Source organism: Eleutherodactylus coqui, chromosome 1 (assembly GCF_035609145.1).
Source record: "Eleutherodactylus coqui strain aEleCoq1 chromosome 1, aEleCoq1.hap1, whole genome shotgun sequence".
In the NCBI taxonomy this organism is placed as follows: Eukaryota; Metazoa; Chordata; class Amphibia; order Anura; family Eleutherodactylidae; genus Eleutherodactylus; species Eleutherodactylus coqui.
This window is the reverse complement of record NC_089837.1, coordinates 364,671,139-364,691,494: the sequence shown is the minus strand read 5'-3', so window position 1 is coordinate 364,691,494 and position 20,356 is coordinate 364,671,139. Positions and strand designations below refer to the sequence as shown.

The 20,356-nt window shown below is 41.2% G+C and overlaps 1 protein-coding gene across 3 annotated transcripts in view; it reads left to right on the top strand.

Moving 5' to 3' along the window:
- TAB3 (TGF-beta activated kinase 1 (MAP3K7) binding protein 3) overlaps nt 1-20,128 on the top strand; it is a 44,541-nt gene extending 24,413 nt beyond the window's left edge. For 2 of the 3 annotated variants that reach the window (XM_066577943.1, XM_066577935.1), the window contains exons 3-8: nt 1,373-2,765; nt 8,811-8,971; nt 10,795-10,888; nt 15,076-15,165; nt 16,919-17,026; nt 18,502-20,128. In XM_066577943.1, the coding sequence (XP_066434040.1) occupies nt 1,373-2,765; nt 8,811-8,971; nt 10,795-10,888; nt 15,076-15,165; nt 16,919-17,026; nt 18,502-18,641 (1,986 nt within the window). In that variant the 3' untranslated portion in view covers nt 18,642-20,128. The remainder of the gene's footprint in view (nt 1-1,372; nt 2,766-8,810; nt 8,972-10,794; nt 10,889-15,075; nt 15,166-16,918; nt 17,027-18,501) is intronic. The other variant, XM_066577949.1, reaches the window with a different exon arrangement.
- The last annotated feature ends 228 nt before the right edge of the window (nt 20,129-20,356 follow it).

Here is a 20,356-nt window from a genome sequence, read left to right as displayed (position 1 = left end):
CACTACAGCTCCCCTACAACACTGTCTGTTGTATAGTGGCTGAGAATGGTACTGCAGCTCTCACAGTGATTGCAATGCGAGAGCCCTTTGTAACCGTTCGTGGCCACTGTACAACGGGCAGAGTTGTGAAGGAGCACAAAACGCGCATTGGCTGATGGGGCACACTTCACCAATCTGATTTTTGGTGACCCAGCCTGAGGATAGGCCATCAGTATTGAACTGTTGGAAAGCCCCCTTGTCGTAAACTGATACATTCCCATTAAATGGGTTTTCTGGTTTCACAGTACATTTAGTACAACATTCTAAGGTTCTTGTTTGTTTTCATTTCTTAACATTTTCAGAATACCAGTTTGCTGTTCACTTACCCTAAAGGCTTTTGAAAAACTACTTATTGCTGCAAAGTGTGGACTTATGCTAGTTCTGAAGTTCTTGATCAAAGTGTATGATTACCAGATTCATGATCATCTAGGATGACCCTTCACACACAGAGTTGGCAACAATCATACGTTACATGCAGTTTTTGACAACTTTCTTTGTATTGCAGCAGAAAGAACTTAGGGCTCCTGCCCACGGCCGGAGATTAGCTACGGACTCTGCGGCGGGCATCCGCACCCCGGATCCGCAGCAAGTAGCTCCTATAACATTCTATGGGAAATTGATTCTTCCTCCACACTTGCTGAAACCAATTGCGGTTTCCGCAAGCGTAGGAAAAATCACAGCATGGTCCATTTTTACGCAGATTCCACACATTGCAATCAATGGAAGCTGTCCAATCCGTGGCCCTTCTGCAATGTAATTGTGGAAAGTTGCGGATTCCGCGGGAAAAGCAGGAGTTTAAAATAAAAGAAAACTGTACTGTGTATGTCCGACGGCTCGTGATGCGGACCATCCGCAGTACAGAGTGGAGATGGAAGGAACAGGTATGCGCGGACGCTGCTGCTGGCAGGACCAGATTCCGCATGCGGAATCCAGCCCTGCTGTGTGCAGCCGGCCTGAAGGAGCTTGAGAGCTAGCTGCCGCACATGTCCACGTCATTGTTGTGCCAGATAAGTCAGTGCTTCCAGCTACGCCTGTAGTGCCTTGTTTTTTTCACTGTTGACTGCAGTGAGGCAATCCACAGTAACACTAATGTAATTCTCCATAAATCCATGCTAATAGAATAACCTATTGAAATATGTGTGCTAAAAGACGAAAAACACTTTTTGCCTGCCATTGCCCTTTCTGAATGTGCTTCCAGTCTATGGTCCGAATTGTGTCTATCTGCATTAGAGAACGTGGTTATATGGAATGTTGTATGGTTTTTAGTATGATATAGAATTTCCTTTTAGCCATTTCTAATTATTTTTTTCTTCTTTTGTTTGTCTAACTAAAGAACAATGGCAACATTGAAGCTTGCTGCAGAGCTCTGAGTCAAGAAAGCTGCAAGTATCTTTATATGGAGGGCCACAATCCAGAGGACAGTAGAACAAATGGCAATCTTTTACACATCAATCTTGGCATCCATTCAGGCACGAATTTCCAGGGAGGAGATGGAACGCAGGTGAATGGACGTCCCCTGGTTCATAGTTCAAGTGATGGGCACATTGACCCACAGCACACTTCTGGCAAGTTTATCTGCTTGGTTGAGCCCCATTCGGCGCCAGCAATCGTGGCACAAAATTTTAATCCGTTTTTCTTGAATGACCAGAGTCGAAACTCGCCGACTCCACCCCCACAGTCTCTTCAGCCGCAGCAAGGTGTGAACACATCAGCTATGCAAGCTTCGCTGCCAGCATATATGCACTTACCTCGCTATACTCCAAATCCTATTACCGTAACAGTGTCGCAAAATATACCTTCTGCTCACAATGTGCCAAGAGCTTTACAAATTGTTCCGAGCAACCCTTATGGGACTCCAAATTCGATTTACATAAGGCAGTCATCGCAAAATTCTCCAGGCAGGCAGACCCCACAGAACTCGCCGTGGACACAATCTCCTTCAGTTCCTCTGCCTAACTATAGTCCTTGTCCTCTTCCTTTGTACTCCCAAGGTTATCAACCTACGCAGTATTCTCCTAAGCAGTCTCAGATTCCACAGTCTGCTTTCTGCTCGCCTCCCGCGTCTCAGTGCACATCTCCTTACGGCTCTCCACAGCATCAAGTGCAACCCAATCCATTAAGCCACCAGACTTCACACGTGTTTTTACCACCAAGTCCATCAACGGCTTCACCTCATTCTTTTCAGCAAGCTCCACCTTCTTACCCAAAGCAGAGTAGCTTATCCTATCTTCCTTATGGATCTGGCATAAATAAGGCTCCTATGAACAAGATTGAAATTACAGTGGAGTCGCCACAAAGACCAGGGACTGCAATGAATAGAAGTCCTTCACCGATAAATACTCAGTCTTCCCAGAGGAGTCAGCAGTCTGCATATGCCTCCAATGCACGGTCGGGGTCTCCATCAAGAGCTATGCCTGGCCAGCCAAAGACTCCGTATGGTGTTAACCCCTTGTATATTACATACACACAACCACCAGCCACCTCTGGCTCTCCCACCCCTTCTCCTCGTGTACTGATGTCCCCATCTAACCCTGCTTTTTTAAAAATTACTGTTGCGCGGGCTCCTACAGAAAATCTTCTAAATATTGTGGACCAAGAGCATCATCCCGGAGCTCCAGAACCTATACAGCCCATTTCATTGATGCCAATATCCGGTTTAGAGAAAGGTGTTCCCAAATACCATAGAAGTTCAAGTTCTGGTTCAGATGACTACGCATATACACAAGGTATTGTCTTTCATTATTCTTTTCATCAATTTGTAAATTAAAGGGCCTCTCTGGTGAGAGAACAGTTTTCCCATCACTGCTCACTGCAGCTGATTGCTTGAGGAGTCTCTTTGTATTCCAGTCACTTCCATAAAGTGCAGTGCCCTGTCTGATACTTATCAGGCACCATCTTCAGAGTTTTTTTTCTTTTTTTACTTTCAATCCCATGGTGTATCAGCTCAGCGTAAGTTTAGGCTATATCATCTAAGGCTATACTCATTACGAGGATGCAGTGTGATCTCCTCTATTATAACTGTGTGACAGGCGCTGTGTGATTATCGCCAGTAACTGTGACAGGAGTGTCTGTGTCATCCTCCTAAGCAGTTGCATTGGTAGGGATCCTATAACAGCATTACACAGACTGAGAATCTGACTAGAAAATGAACCCATAATCCCCAAGTGAATCTGAGCTGGTCAGAGCGGACATCACATGAGCATTTGAGGAAAAAGAGGCTGGAAGTTTCAGTAACAAAGAAATAACTAAGAAAGGTAACATTAGCACCCTTATATATTGTGGGCGAATAGCTGCATAATGAATGAATAAAAAAAAAATCCCCAGAGTGGCCCTTTTAATTGTTGCCATTAATATACTAAAGTCTCAAGTAATAAGGCTAACATTGTGATGATTAAGTGAAATTACGTGTGTTCTAATTCAGCATCTTTTAAAGGAGACCAACTTGACAATAATTAAAAGTCCATTTTAATATATACTAAAATGTAAAAGTCATTATTTTCTTTCATTTGTGCAAAGAAACAATTGCTTGAAGTTACAGGCCCAAAGCCTGAGCTGCATTACTGAGAGGTCTGACGGCAACATGACCCCTCCTCAGGTGATGTGCTGTCTTGGAAATCTTGTGCCGATTCACCAAACGCATCCATGTCCATGCACATAACTTCCACTATTCGAGACCAGTAGGTGTTTGTAGATATTGCTGTATTTTGGTGATTTTTATATGCACTTTGTGACAACTCTTGAGCTGAACAAACATTTGACAATGTTTGCTCCCCTGAAGCAGTCCAAAACTTAAAGGGCAACTATGTTGAAAAAGCATTTTTCCATCTTTGCCCCATCGCCTGATTGTCACACTATTTCCTGTGTAAATTGCAGCCACTTCCGTGCAGTGCAGCCTCCTGTCTGATACTTATTAGGCACCATTCTGATGCTGAGATTTCTCACTGCTTTCTCTTTCACTGCATAATCCGATGTATTGGTACAACATCTCATGAGCAGCTATAGACTGTACCACCTCTGCCTGCTGGGAGAACATTGTAATTATCCTTTCCTTCTATATTAACCTAAATAGTTACAGACCATAATTATACAGTCAGAGCTTGACCGATCATCTCCTTCATTCTAACAATGTGACTGGAGGTGCTAATCATCAGCAGTAACAATTATAGGAGTTCCTGTCCCCCGATGAAGAGCTTGTGGGGTAGAGTCCATATAAACTAATAAAACAGGAATTTATGTGGACTGAAAAGTGAATATGTAAGAGGAATATAAAGCCTAGTAAATCTCTGCTGCTCAGAATGACATGGCATGACCCACCTAAGAGAAGAACTCCAGGGAGATCCAGATAGAAATGGATAACTAAGGGAATACTAACCAACTTATATATGCTAAGGGGCTAGTTACATAATGAAAAAAGTTCAGCAGAGTGGCCCTTTAAAATCTGCCTAGTTTTTTTTTTTTTTTTTTAAAGAAAACGGTTCAAATTTAGTAACACTGCCATACTGCTCTATGGTGCGCCAATGTATAATTTTAGATGTAATGTTTGCCATCTTCCCTGATTCTGCAAGCTAGTTCGGGCTTGGCGTGCCTACTTGATCACTAGTTCCAGGATAGCTGGCCAAGGACTTGTGCACATCACTTTCACTTTCAAATTCTTTTAAGAAACATATTTTTTAGCACATTATGCATGTTGCTCTGCATTGTTTAAGTTGCATTTTAATGCAGTTGTAATTTTCTTTTTTTATTGAATGAGTTTTACAGTTACTGACAAAAATAGAATTAAAAATGAATAAGGAAGAGCATTGCTTCAGCCATCGTGCTTTCATGTTCTGCTGAGACTAATGCAGAATAGAAAGAACCTGACATAAAGCCATTTACACAGCCCAGGTCCGGATAACTGTTGTGCGGGCCTCTTCCATCTGGCAGTCAACCTTCTTTGCTTAAAGGGCCATGCGGGAGCGCCCTCCCCTCCCCTAGTGGGGGCCATGCGGGAGCGCCCTCCCCTCCCCTGGCGGGGGCCATGGAGTCTTGGCATGACAGTTTAATTGAATCCCCAGTCTATTCTACCTTGAGCTGTATGTTTACCCAGATTTCTATGCCCAGTGGGCCCTAACATCCCCCAGCACATCCTAGAGGTTTACCCATACTAAGTTCATGATATTGTTAAGCATTTATTGATGTTGTCCCTCCAATGAGTAGCATGTCTTTGGATCCTTGCAGCCGCCTTTGACCGTAAAGGAAGCCTGTCACACGTTTCATGCGGCCTGGACAGGGGCCCATATTACTGACCCTGTCCATATCAGATAGGTTAACAGGTTCCTCCCTGTTTGTGGATAGGCAGAGACCTGTCAGTGTAGCCAAACTGGGCAGGGAGAAGTCAGCGGAGAGCAGCTCCCTTGACTCCTACCCCTGTAATGGTGGCTTTTTAAAGTATGTTTTCTGTGACATGCTGCTGTGTTCCCAAATTAAACCTACATATAAGTAATGTGGATGCCTATCTGGACTTGATGCTGCTCATGGTTCCAGCAGCATGAACCTAGGGACAACTTTCCTTTAAAGCAGATAGGACTTAAAGGGGTAGTCCAACCACAGCAAGTTATGTTATCCACAGGTTGGGGAATAACTTGCTGATCCTTGGGGTCTGACTGCTGTGAGCTTCACTTATCCTGAAGTGTGGGCAAAAGAGGGCAGGCTATCGCACCATCACTCCGTTCACTTCACTGAGTGGGACTGCTGGGGATAACTGGACACTTGAGCTTGGCTATCTCTGGCAGTCCCTTTTGAAGTGGATGGAACAGAGGCGCTCGCGCATGGCCCCCTGCTAGGCAAAGGCAGGCGCTCGCGCATGGCCCCCTGCTAGGCAAAGGCAGGCGCTCGCGCATGGCCCCCTGCTAGGCAAAGGCAGGCGCTCGCGCATGGCCCCCTGCTAGGCAAAGGCAGGCGCTCGCGCATGGCCCCCTGCTAGGCAAAGGCAGGCGCTCGCGCATGGCCCCCTGCTAGGCAAAGGGAGGCGCTCGCGCATGGCCCCCCTGCTAGGCAAAGGGAGGCGCTCGCGCATGGCCCCCCTGCTAGGCAAAGGGAGGCGCTCGCGCATGGCCCCCCTGCTAGGCAAAGGCAGGCGCTCGCGCATGGCCCCCCTGCTAGGCACAGGGAGGCGCTGCTAGGGGGGTGGGGGGGTCACACATGGCCCCTTGCCAGGGTAGGGAAGTATAGCTTAACAGGGAGTAGAAGGGACTCCTACTTGAGTCCTCAATATACTCCTCATTGAGAGCTATATGTAGAAGCAAGGCTGCTGTCAGTCACGGGTGAGCGGTGCGGAGGAAGGCTCCCCTTGCGAATACAGCAGGTTTTGAGTCCGCTTTTTCATTGTTAGGATCTGCTGGGCAAAATCTCTGTTGTTGTTGAGGTAGTAATGCAGCAGTCGGTCAGTGACTAAATGCTTCAGATGTTTCCTAGTGATTCTTAGATTGCAGAGGAGGCTTCATGTGTAATATGTTGGTTCAGCTGACCCGTCAATACTCCATAGTGCTGTCAGTCTCTCTGCCTCCCCATCCGATGTGTCCTCGGAGCAGCAGCTCTACTTGTCATGTTTCTATGGTGTCTGTACTGTCTACATTGTGCAATGTTTCCTATGAGTCAGAAGTATGCGCTGGGCTTAATCCATAATCCCGGCAGGATTATTCTACTAATGCTAGTATGCACATAGTGAAAATAAATATGAATTGCACGTGCATTAAAGGGTTACTTTCACTGGATTTAGGAGGTATGTTGAAGATCTTCTTTGCCGCTTATAGTTATGATTTGTTACAAATGTTTTTATAGACCTGCAGTGTGAAAGATGAACTTCACAAAGACGCAAAAGACATGTAGCTGTTACAAATGTACTTGTCTCATTAGTGGGAAGGTCCTGTGTAATGCACTTGTCACAAGGCAATGTGTAAAATCACTGAGTTCGTTGAGTGTTAAGATGGGTTTTGTCGCTGCCTAGTAAATCTTGATCAACAGCCGTAGCAGCGTGTAGATTCTAGAAGAGGAATTACTTGCTGCAGTCCCACAGCCTAATGTAAATACTGTTACCGTATAGTGCCGTCTTCTCTTTGAGCACGCTCTAACACGGCCTATTTGTTATCTATAGGTATATTGACAGTAAAGATTCCTGCGCAATAGTATTACAAGAATTATTAGGGGGAGGTTTAGTACTGCTAAAGAAGTGAACTCACATGTTTATATGTATGTATATTCTCATATACACTAATATGAAGCTGGTAACTAGTAGCATGAAGTGCAGACTCTTGGTTCTGAGATGTATTATTATTTTTAATTTTTTTTTGTCAGCCATGTTGACTTTAATTTGTTACATTTTTTTATTCCATTCGGTGTAACTTTTGTATTTTGACTGTTCAGTAGATGGTTGTTACAGATACACTTGATTAGGGGATATAGATAGAATAGACTGGTTCTTGGGTGCACTGGGGCAACTTAGTGAGGTCGCTTTAAAGTTGTATTCCCCACCATAATCCTTTATGGCATATTGGGCATCCTATGGATGGGTTGGGTTCTTGCCTATTTGGAAGATTGGCTCACAGATTCAACTCTATTGGGTCCCGTTCACAAATGTCAGATTCAGCTCCTAAGCTTGTGCCCAATGCAGTGACATTCCACATCCCTTGAATGTGAATGGAGATGCCACAGCTGCATGCTATACAATATTTCCATGCAGAATTTGACATGTAAAATTCAAGGATTAACCCTATTGAATGCCAAATCCGCAGCAGGTGAAACGGCACAACTGCAACAGAAATCCGAGTCAGCCACTGATTTCTGCTGGTGGATCCTGGAGTAATTATGCATCAGGGTTAATCTGCCAGGTGTAGAGAACCATGTAATCTGGGAATATAGGCACCATGGCTAAGGTGTGATTTTTGAGTCTTGTGGGAATGTTAAGGGTCGCAGTGGCCAGTTCTTTTGAGACTGACAGGTTTGCTTCACTGTGCAAAGGTAAGCTGTGATATTTTGTAATTGGAAGTTACAGAATTTTTTAAAATTCAGATTTCTTGCAGTATGTACGAAAATAATTATAGGGGAAAGCAACTTGGCAGCTGTCAGGCCTAGCTATTCCACACTTGACCATGCACCATAATTCAGATTTTGCAAATGTACAGTATTTTTCAAACTAAGACACCCTTGCCTGGCAAGAAAAAATTATTTTTTTTGCTTTTAGTTTACAGTCTCCGGTGGTCTGGCATTGCCAGACTCCTGTGACTGTTCATTAAAGAGTGAGCAGAGCACTCCTAAAGTGCTCTGCCTGATCATTGAACTACTCCGTTTTCTGTCTCCTTGCTCGGTAATAATCTAGAAGATCCGTGCAGTAAAGAAAGCTCGATCCTGGGGAGGTAAGGAGACCACTAGTTTATACAGACTGACTCTTCTGCTGACTCTTATGAGAAAGCTTCACTTTTTTAAAAATACCTTGTAGGACTTGTGCATAGAAGCCAGAGATTGGGTTCTTCCCAACCACTGTTTAATAGCAAATGCGACAAAGACTTATTTGTATGCAAGCCAGCTTCACTTTAGGGTCGTCCATGCATGTTTTAGTGAACAAGTCGTTTGCTTGGTGGTCAGCACTTGATAAATAAAAAAAATATATATATGGTAGTTGAGAGCGTAATGTGGCAATGAAGAACACTTTCTATTTGCATTTCCATTTGTTTGACAATGCAAGATATTGACTACCCAGAAAACTTAAGATAATAGTCTTGTTTTCTTACACATAGCCTTATTATTGCATCAGCGTGCAAGAATGGAAAGACTTGCAAAGGAACTGAAACTTGAAAAAGAGGGTTTGGAGATGTTGAAGGCAGAAGTGAATGGAATGGAACATGATCTGATGCAAAGACGCCTGAGGAGAGTGAGCTGTACAACATCAATCCCAACTGTAAGCTGTCTACCATGTCTCATTCACATCTGTCTCTGTGGCCCGAAAAACCCCATTCATGGTGTAACGCTTGTTTGACATTGTTGCCATGACTTCCATGTTAAAGCATTTGTGACTGCTGAGTTTTTATGTTTTTTGTTATGGATTTTGCTGACTCTACTAATGGGTCCTAGTGAGGGAAGGGGGGGGGGGGGGTCGCTGTCAAAAGGAGAACATAATAGAGCCTTTTGATGAGTTCCCCCTTAATACTTAGAACCTCATCATTTCAGTAAAGCCTTTTTATACATTACCCTCTAGAAGTTTGGAAAACAGCAAATTACTACCATGTTTCCCCAATAATAAGACACTGTCATATATTAATTTTTTGGGGGGGGGTTATACTCACCTGGTCCGCGGCGTCCCGATGCCTCGCACTGCTGGTCTCCGGCGGCGATGCGTCAGTCTGCAGTGTCCTCCGCGCTGAAACATCCTCTTCTTTCTGGTGATGGGGTTTTGAATACCTGCCACTAACGAAGCGAGCGCTGTGATTGGGTCGAGCAGCAGCTAATCAGTGCCGGTGTTCGGTGAACCAATCACAGCCATTCAGTGATGTCATTCACTGAATGACTGTGAATGATCGAGCGCCGGCTCTGATTGGCTGACACTGGATCCAATCACAGTGCTCGCTTTGCTGGAGGCGGGATATTTAAAGCCCCGTCACCAGAAAGAAGAGGATATCTCCATGCGGAGGACACGGTAGCTTGCCGCAGCGCCAGGTACCATCGCAAGGGACTGGGACGTCGTGGGCCAAGTGGGTATTGATGTTTCTTTTTTCCCATGTACTTTATTTAGGGCTTATTTTGTGGGGAGGGCTTATACTTTGAACCTCCCCCCGTAAACCAGAGTAAGGCTTACTTTCGCGGAAAATTGTAGTCAAAAACATGTCTGGGAGGTTTTCCACAAAGAATGGAAATTTATCCCGGTGGAAAAACTTAAATTGATCTTCAGCATCCCGAATGTATGCACGGCTGTAATACAGACAAAGGGCAGATATTTCAAGGAGTCCAAAATTTTGAAATGTTTTTCCAGATTCCAAGAATTAGTCGGAAGCTAGAGCTGTTCTTGTTTTCTTTTTTTTTTTGTTTCATAAGCATATACATTCCAAACCATCAATAGTTTTATTTCCTCATAGTTTTACATTTTGAACGGGCGTTTCCCAACTTCTGGAAGGTGCTGTATATATTGAATTTTCAACCACCTCCTTTTTTTTTTTTTTTTTTTTTTTAGCGCATTGTCGCTGTCTGTCATCTTTCTCTAAAGGAAAAGCTTGGAGCAGCCATGTGGCTGAGTTTATGCTCAGGCATTCCAGTATTTTAAGGTACCTTCACACTGGATGATTATCACTTGAATTCGCTGTTTCCAGAGAGAATTGAGGTGATGATCTTCCTGCAGCCACCGACAGGGCAGGGAGCGAGAAATCACTCACCTGTCGGAATCGGAAAGGTTCACTCACCTGTCGGAAAGGTTCACTCACCTGTCGGAATCGCTTGGTTTTTAGCAGAACAAAGACCTAGCGACTGTTGGGTGGGAGCCGCCCCTGTTCACTGTGAATGAAGGCGGGTGGTCAGAACGATCCCTGGTCACTTCATCTCCATTCACTTGAACTACTATTGAGATAGTTGGGTAGGAGACCATGGATGTTGTCGCGTGTAAAGGTATCCTTCCACAGTATAGAACATATCTTTTATGTTTACAGATTATTAGATATAGAGGCTCTTATTTTTGATGCTTTATGTGTTGTGGTCATACTTGCCATGCCTCTCATCTTTTATGTATCTTCTCAGCCAGAAGAGATGACCAGACTGAGGAGCCTGAATAGGCAGCTCCAAATAAATGTAGATTGTACACTGAAAGAAGTTGACCTGCTTCAGTCAAGAGGTAGATATTCAAGATCTGATATGGCATTAAACACTTAAAGATTACCATAATGATTACTTCCCGCCCCGACAGTGACAGCGTAATACCTGTACTGTAATTTTTGATCAAAGTTATTTTTTGGTTTGGACAACCTTTAGCAACATAACAGATTTGCTAAAAGCGAGTTGATCGCATGATTTACAGCCCATTGAAAACAATGGAGACCTAGTTTTGCTATGTACTATGCTATTATATAGCAGGAGCAACTATGGTACTACGTATATGCAATTTTTAAAAAATCACAAAAGTTTGGTAAATGATAACAAAACCTTTTTTTTCTTTGTCTGAGAAAGTGAATACAACAAGAATTCAGTAATTTATTTGTGAAAGTATCAATCAATATTTATTGGCCTCCCATTAACTCTTATAGCCTCTAACTTGACACGCACATATGTTCTTGTAAAGTATTCGAGCTGAGCAGATCATGTTCTAGATTTAGTATTCACCAAGAAGGGTCTGTCTAAAGGTTAAAGTGGAGGGAAATTTGGGTTCCAGCAACTACCAATGTCTATTTTAACATAAAAAACAGACTTTGAGCAACTCTGTACTACAACCAAGGTATTAGATCTTAGAAAGTTGTAAATAAATAATGAATATTTAAAAAAAATATATAAAAAGTCGAATAAACAGCTGGAGAGACCATTGGACACTATTAAAAATGGCCATCTTGAAGGCTAATAAATCTTACGTCGAACAAATTGGCAAAATCAAGGAAGACATCACTCTGGTTCACTGGAGAAGTACTTTAGCAAAAGAAGTCTTTCTATAAGAGATTGATCAACCGTGACTAAAAATATCATTTACTATAAAACAATCTATGAACCAGTAAAGAGGGTGGGGTAAGGGTTCGTCATATAGGCTAGTTTTGAAGAGTTTCTAGTCTGAAGACTTGTTTATTAGTTATGGGCATGTTTCTAAAGACTGCTTGAGAGGCCTCAAGTGTTTTGAGGGACTATGTTAGATAGTGAGGGAGATTGGGTGAGTCTAGATAGTATAGTATGGCCGTCTGGTTGTTTTTTTTTTTTTTATTTTGATCCATGGTGACCAGGTGTTTAGGAATTTAGCTCTGGTTCCCAGCTCATGAGCTCCTCAAAGCGGAAAATGTAATGTATTTTGTTTTCCCACTGGGCCAGCAATGGGGGCTTCTTTGTTTCACCACATTTAAGGGAATGACTAGCTTGGCTACAGTTAGTAAGATTGTTGACCAGTTGTCCTTTCTTAGGGTAAAGTTTGTGCATTGGAGCCACAATAATACTTCCTCAGGCGCCAATTTAGTGAGGTTCAGCAGATTTTATTGATTTGGGAGAATATTTGTTTCCAATAGGGGACAGTTTTTTGGCAGTTCCACCAAATATGAAGAATGGTGCTTCCTTGAGGGAATAAAAACTTTCAACTATTTTAGTGGGGATAAGGCTGTTTTTTGATAATCTGAATAGATAATTTGGTTAATGTTCAGGATTTTCAGAAGGTGTCTTCCAGAATCATGTTTGCACATGGCATTACATCTAGTTGTAAGGGTTCATCTTTAGTGTTTTTGGAGGCTGGTAGTGTAAGTGAATTGGTGCTTTTAATGTTAAATGAGGGGATGAGTTGAGATGGCATCCGCCCTAGAGATCTTAAAAATCTTAGCAGTCTTTGATTGTTGCTCTTCAAGTGGTGGTCCTGCTTGGAGAACGGCCACTGTTGTACTCAGCCACAAGAAGGGTTTTGGAGAAGAAGACTGTAACAGGCCGATTAGTTTATCTGTAGTATTTAAACTGATGGTAACTCTCCGAAAAGAGGATAGTTGACCACCTAAAAACCTACAAATTGTTGGACTCTAAACAGCACAGCTTTACTAAGGACAGATCATGTCAAACTAATCTCTATGCTGAAATCCAGATTTGGCACTCCAAAAAATAAAATTCTCAGTACAGATTCAGTTCTACATAAGCTAAATTTAGCTAAGCTAAGATAAATTTATTGAAAATTTCTCAGTCCCTTGATAGTCTAGTGGATTCACAGATGGTTAAAGGATAGCTATCATTGTGGTATTAAAGAATGTACTCCATCCTATTCTCTTCAATATTTATAGGTGTTCTGTTCTGGAGACCTTGCCTACGAAGAGACCTTGATGGGGGAAAAAAAAAGTCCAAAGCTGGTTTACAAAAATGGTGGAAGGTCTCAAGAACAAAAGTTACCGGGAAAGACGTAAAGAACTTATTATGTATAGCCTGGAGGAGAGGAGAAAAGAGAAAGGAGGGACATGATTGAAAACCTTAAATATGTTAAAGGTATAAATAAGGTTCAGGAGGGAAGTGTATTAGAAAACTAAACACTAGAACAAAGGGCACAGTCTTAGATTAGTTGGTAGGAAGATAAGAAGCAATGTCAGAAAACAGTAGTAGATGCTAGGAACAAACTTCAAGCAGATGTGGTTGGAAAAACAATGAATGAATGGAAGTATATGTCTGTCCCAAAGAGGGAGCGAAAAAGGAATTTGGATGAACTATGTGGTCTTTTTCTGCCATCAGTCGTCTTTGTTTCTATTTGGAGTAGAATTGGTGTGAAATTGGTCTCCAAAGCCTTTGAGTGAAATTTACATTTCATCCACTCACTTGTGTTTTCTGGCCATTTAATGCTCCGAGTCTTTGAGCTTATTATTAGATTAGTTTATGATCAGGGTGTACAATACTTGTATACACCTACAGAGGGCTTTCATCCAAAACGTAAATGTGGCTATGTATTAATGAGGAGTTAGAGGGAAAGTTTTAGTTTTTTCTTTGTTTTTTGATTTTTGCTAAGAGACACTGGCATTGTTATATTTTGATTCATGTGCAAAAGTGATAGCAGGAAGAGTAAATGTATTGTTTGTTACTTTTGGAATAACTTCTAGCCAAGCCAGTTGGATAGAAGCTGGCGGTTAGCCACCCCCATGACTCTTCTCCCTGTACCCAGCCCGCTTTTGAAAGGTTGTTTGTGAAGCACCGCAGAGTTCCAGGATAAAACTTAGCTGTTGGCAGCTGGGGATCCTGCCAGTGCTTCATGCTGCCTGCGGTTCTGACTGCATGAATCTCTATTAATTCTTGCTGCCGCTGTTGTTGTCACTTGTCACATCTATATCAATTCTTGTGTACTAATATGTCATGGGAATGGGCTTGCCGATCTCATACCCCAGAAATGCTGTGTCAACTGTCCGGACATCACTGCAGTGTACTGTGACTGTTTGCACAGGAGTGTAAGCCGAGACGTGTTGGGGGACTTACCAGAGGCATATTGGAGCTTCTATGCTTGGATTAAGAAATGATCTACAATGTTTCTTCTCCTGGTGCTTTCTCTTCCAGCTGGCACATGCGCAGTGCAGAGGACGCTGCGCCATCGCTATGGCGATGGTCCCAGGAACCGCATCCTTCTGCAATGATTGCAGAATGGCCGCCGGACGGACAGCTTCCATTGACTTCATGCTGCGATTTCTTCCCCGCGAATGGAAAATCGCAATCGATTTCCACTCGTGGGCAGGAAATTGTGTTTTCTCGTAGTATGCTATTGGCTGGATTTGTTAAGGAATCCAGAGGCAGAATCCTGCTCCGTTCTCTGCAATGCAAATCCACCTGTGTGCAGGAGGCCTTGGTGATTGGTGGCAGAGTACTTTGGAACAAGCAGATGGTTTAGTGCTTCTTCGCACACACTTTTCTATTCAGTGTTTTAAAAAATGAAATTATTTTAACAAAAATTTTTCTTAGCTTTTTTGAAATATACATACGGTATTTTATTGCGTCTTTAACATGTTTTTGAAGTCCTTTAGAGAAGCCTGTTGAACAACTATCAGAGGGAAAAAAAAGTGCTGTTTAAAAAATAAATGCTGGAATTGCCACAAAAACACTGTAGACTTTTAAAGAATTGCCAAATTGTGTTTTATGGGTAACATCAGCGTTTTGACCAAACCGCCATTAGATATACTAATGAAAATACAGAGCAAAACGGTGCTGTGAATCCAGTCTTACAATGTATTTGGCATGCTGTGAATTTGGGGAGTTGCACTTCTTTTGTTCTTTATTTTAAAGATCAGTTCTTTGTTTCTCACTCCTGTTGTGATTTGGTTCTTAACTCATATTGGTTGTTTAAATTTCTTACTCAGATTAAAATTTTTTTTTCTTTTTTTTCTATAGGAGTGGGGAAACTTGATGCAAAGGCAATGAGCAACTTCTATGATAATATAGCTCCTGGCCCTGCTGTACCTCCAAACTCATGTAAAAAAGGTAATCTTTTTGAAAATGTTAAGCAAGTTACACAACTTGTGTTCTTGGTAAAATAAATTCGGACTGACCAATAAAAATTAGCCTATTGGTCTTTTTCTGCTCAACTCCTTAAGGGCCAATTACTGTAAACTTACAGCGCTTGGTCCGGCGTGTAGCCAAAAATGGTACGAATGGAAACTGCAGCTCATCTCCTAATAAATAGACCCACCCACGGGTCATTTGGCCAACAAATAAAATGTTATGAGTTATAGACAGCGGCAATGCAAATAAATACATTTTGTTTTTGTTTTGCTTTTTTTATAAAAAGGGTTTGTATTGTGCAACAGTAGTTACAATAATTTAAATTTACAATTTTTATTAACCTAAAGACTTAAGTTAACATACTGCACGGTGAGCACTGTAAGGAAGATGCCAGAATTGCTGTCTTTTTTTTTTATTTATTTTTTTTATATATGTTTCGCAGAAAAAAGTAGAAAGCAATGAAAAAGTTGAATTTACCCCAAAATGGTGAAAACTACAACTCATCCTGCAAATATCAAAACCAAACAACGCTCTACTGGCAGGAAAATCAAAATGTTATGAGTTTTGGAATGTTGCAATGTAAATAAGTGTTTTTATTGGAGAAAAGTTGAAACCCACAAAAAGCAAAATTATGTACATTTGACATCACTGTAATCGTATTAAAAAACATAATAAAGGTAACATGGTGAGGCCAGTAAAAAAGAAACCCATACTAATAATAAATGCAAAAGTAACTTATCTTTTTACGACTAAACGCTGAAGTGATTTTGATGAAATTTGGTGGGGAGATAGTTTGCATCCTGAGGAAGGACATAGGCTATGTTTTATCCCAAAATTTATAGAGCTCTCTAGGGAGCACGACAAGACAGATTTATTTGGTGATGCACAGGCGCACTACCGCTGTACGGAGGGGAGGGGCATGCACATCATAAGCTATGCCTACACAAACCGGCAGACACGTGATAACAGACGTCATTGCCGCACATATGCAATTATTAAACTAGCAGGAATACCCGGATTAAAATTTGAACCAAAGACTCATTAACATGGATTGAGATTTTAAAGAAAATCTGTGTTGCCCCTAGCAACCAATCACAGAACTGCTTTTATTTAGCCTCAGTAGTATTTTAATACCACGCTTTCTGATCATACTGACAGATTTGCCTTTTCAATTCAAAAGGCTGCATTTCCCTTTTTTAAATATAGCATTTTCAATAACAATCAATAAGGCTCAAGGGTAAACACTTAAAGTAGCAGGTGTACATTTAGAAAAAGCATGATTTCTCATGGGCAACTGTATGTGGCGGCTCACGTGTATACATCCCACAAAACCATAACATCCTAGCAAAAGAGGACAAGACCAAAAACGTACAGAATTATGCTGACAGAAGATTGCAGATACATTCCTCTCACTATTTCCACTTTTTACATTTCAATATACAGCAAAACACAGATTTGATTTAAAAAATTGCAAATTTTATGCAAAGTCGCAGGTAACAAGCTGGTACATTATGTGCCCCAAAGTCATACCATTTAATAAATATAACTCATCATGTAAAGAAAAAAAACAAATCCTTATATGGCTGTGTCGGTGAAAACTAATACATGTCATGGTTCTTGGAATGTGATGATTAAAATAAATAAAATTGCCTGGTCATTAATGCACAAAATAAACCAGTCACTAAGGGGAAGAAGTCAATAACCCTTTTTGGTTTTTTACACTTGTTACTAGAATCTTCTGAGAATTCATCGGGAGAACGAAAAGCCAGAAGAATAAGTGTGACCTCAAAATTAAAAGTTGAACCACCCGATATTCCTAATCCAAGTACTGTGGACATTAGTACGTATTACTTTTACATTTAATGTTCCACTTTGAATGCTATTCTTTGTCATACATATCTAAAGCTCAATAGTGTTTAAAAAAATATATATATATATTTTTCTTTTTAGCAAATTGATTTGCAGATGTTTATACATTTTTATATCTTTTTTTTTTTTCTTTTTAATTTTCATATATGTCTAATATATGAAGGTGAGTCAAAAATTATCCGCACTCTGACTGGAAATTATTTTAATCAACTTTCAGAAAAGACATACATTTTTTCAACAATCTGCCTTTTTACCACACTTTGTCCATCTGTCAACAAACTTTCATGTTCCCTCATTAAAAAAATAAATAAATAAATTGGGGCTGAGCTGCAAGCCATGAATGCAACGCTGTAGTTACCTCTTCATCAGATGGGAATTTTCTTTCCTCTTGGGCTAGCTTCACATAGACTAGCACAATATCGAGCCGTGAATCACGGCCCCATATCGCGGGCCCCACCATGTGACTTCCCCAAGGATTTTCATGCATCTTTACTAGAGATGAGCGAACACGTTCGGCCCCGCCCCTTTTTCGCCCGAACACCGAACTTTGCGAACACCTCGGTGTTCGGGCGAAAAAGTTCGGGGGCCGCCGTGGCAGCGCGGGGGGGTGCGGCGGGGAGTGGGGGGGAGAGGGAGAGAGAGAGGGCTCCCCCCTGTTCCCCGCTACTGCCGCCCGCGCCGCCGCGCATCTCCCCGCCCCCCGGCGGCACCCGGACACTTACGCGCGAACACTGCAGTGTTCGCTAAAGCCGGTGTCCGGGTGCGGATGTGTCCGTAACGGACACGTTCGCTCATCTCTAATCTTTACCTCTTAAGTGAGCATCTCACTAACTAGCACTGTTGATTGTTGAACCTTTTTCCTGATAGTGCTCCAATACTGGCTCTTGAGAATATTAGTGTCTGGCTCCTTCTTCATATACACTTCTTTTCAACAAAACACTCTCTCCATACTGTGCAGAAAGTCTTCAATAAATATTGCTCCTACACACTCTAACCACAAAAAAATAATCGTTGCATCCTGCTTTCATGCAAATCACAAATGGGCAGTCCTTTTTTATTTCTTGCCCTACTGTCACAAATTACTGACTTGACTTGTTCAAACTTGCAGAGCAGTGACTCAACCTGCAACAGAAAGTGTTGGTAAAACAGTGCAACCAACAGAAATTTAAAGGTGGAATGCTGATGATTTTTGACTCGCAGCTTTGTTTCCAGCTTTTTTGTTTGTCGGAGCAGTGTTATATTAGAGGTTGGCTTTAGAATGATATGATGTATTACTTGAGGTCTTAAAATATGCAGGCTTGCAACAATAAGGTGAACACACATAATGAGGGTTAATTATTAATTTTTTCTACTGTAATTTGTGAACCTTTTTGTTTTTAAATCGTAGTACATAATGTTTCTGCTTATGTGTATAATCTTGTTTATATGACATTTTATGTCTTTCAGCTAATCGAAACAGATCCAGCCAGAGACCAGAAAGAGATGAAGATTTTGAAGGGTCTCCATGGAACTGCAATAGCTGTACTTTTCTCAATCACCCGGCACTAAATCGCTGTGAGCAGTGTGAAATGCCTCGGTTCACCTGAACTCTCCGCCTACTGCTTCACTTTGCTTGAAGTTTTTATAAAGATACTACTATCTAGCATGCATAAGAAAGTAAGGGACCTTTCTCTAAATTAATCCGCAAGCTGAGCCCAACTCCAGTGCTGCAGTTGGAGATACATTGGTCAAAAGTTATATTGATGAGTGGCAGGACAGTTTGGTTGGTCGGTCATCCACCAAAAGCATGTCTGCTTCTTTGTGCGTGAATGTTGGAGGTTTCAAAATGCTGGTCATTTGGTTTCTTCTCCAGAAGACGAGACATTGTAGGCGCTTGAGGAGTAGTTTCGTAGACCAATTAATTGGATTTATGAAGTGGAAGACAGAATGAACAGAACGTATTCTTTCTGCTTCCCAGAAGTATCCTACTGAATGAAGACTTTGGCAGGGAGCAGGTGTTATAGTATAAAATATCTTATAAAGCATATTCACAGAGACGTAATTGCTGCTTTTTTTCAGGGTAATTAAGTCCATCCAAAATGAAAAATGCTGTTCTAAAGTGTTGCTGGGGATAAGAAATCAAGGTTTTAGCCTTATCTTTTTAGAGCACATTATCTGATGTGATAATGCAGTCCCTTTTTTATTTTTAGTTTTTTTTTTATTTTTAGTTTTGTGTTGTGTCCGGCAAGCTGTATCATCAAACTACTGGTTATGTTCACAGTTTTAATATATAACAAGCTGAAGATGGAAATATTACTGCATGTATTAAGTCTGTACTCCTATTGACGTGATTCCCCCAAAGCTGTTAGGCACATTAAATGTGACCATCTTGTATGATTATTCACGGCAACCTCTGCCAAGCAATTATGTTGCGTTCTTTGAAATGTATACACTAATATATCTATATTGTATATTTATCAGCAGTCAAGAGCAAGAAGTAAATAGTCCACCTAATCCTACTGTATACTACAGCATTATTGTGTCTGTTCACTAGATTGTGACGTTTCACAAAAAAGTGGACCATTTCAGACCTGTGGGGGGTGTGTGGATGGTACACCTTCTTCTGTTTCCTCATTTGTCCTAGTCTTTCCTCCTTCATCCTAACCTGCTGTTGAGCTTCCCTTTTTGTGAAAACTGCTTGATGTTTACAGCAAAGAAGGTACTTTGTGCCCTCGATGGACCCACTTGACTTTAATTAAAATAAAAATGGCAGAGTCAAACTAGCTGTGTTATTTGCACATTGTTAATGAGCCGACTTGTAAAAGTGAAGGCCGATTTAGAAATGTTGTGCACTGCATACTTACTTTTTTTTTTTTATTAAAGTGATATTTTTAATGTTTTTTTTTTTCTTTTTTTGTTATAACAAATACATGATTAAATTAAAAATATATGGTTGACAAAGTCATTCTGGTACTATAATGCATCTAAATTCCTGTATTGTCAAGGTGATTGGTTTGCATCATGCAAGTGGCTAAAAAAAAATAAAGCACCTCATTCTTTTGTGAAATCAAAGAATTTGAGTTTTCGAAAATTACACGTCTTGAATTTTTTATTTTTTTTTAAGAACATAATTTGGTTATTTTAAGCATTTCATCAACTTCAAATCTGAAAATGTTTGGATGTCTAATTGCCGAAATTACTGTTGGCTTTATTTCCTGACTAAAGCTGGATGCTTCTTAAATTTGGAAGTGTACAGCGTGTAAATGAGGTCACGATATTTATAAATATATAGATATGTAAATCGGGATCTGTCAATCCTTTG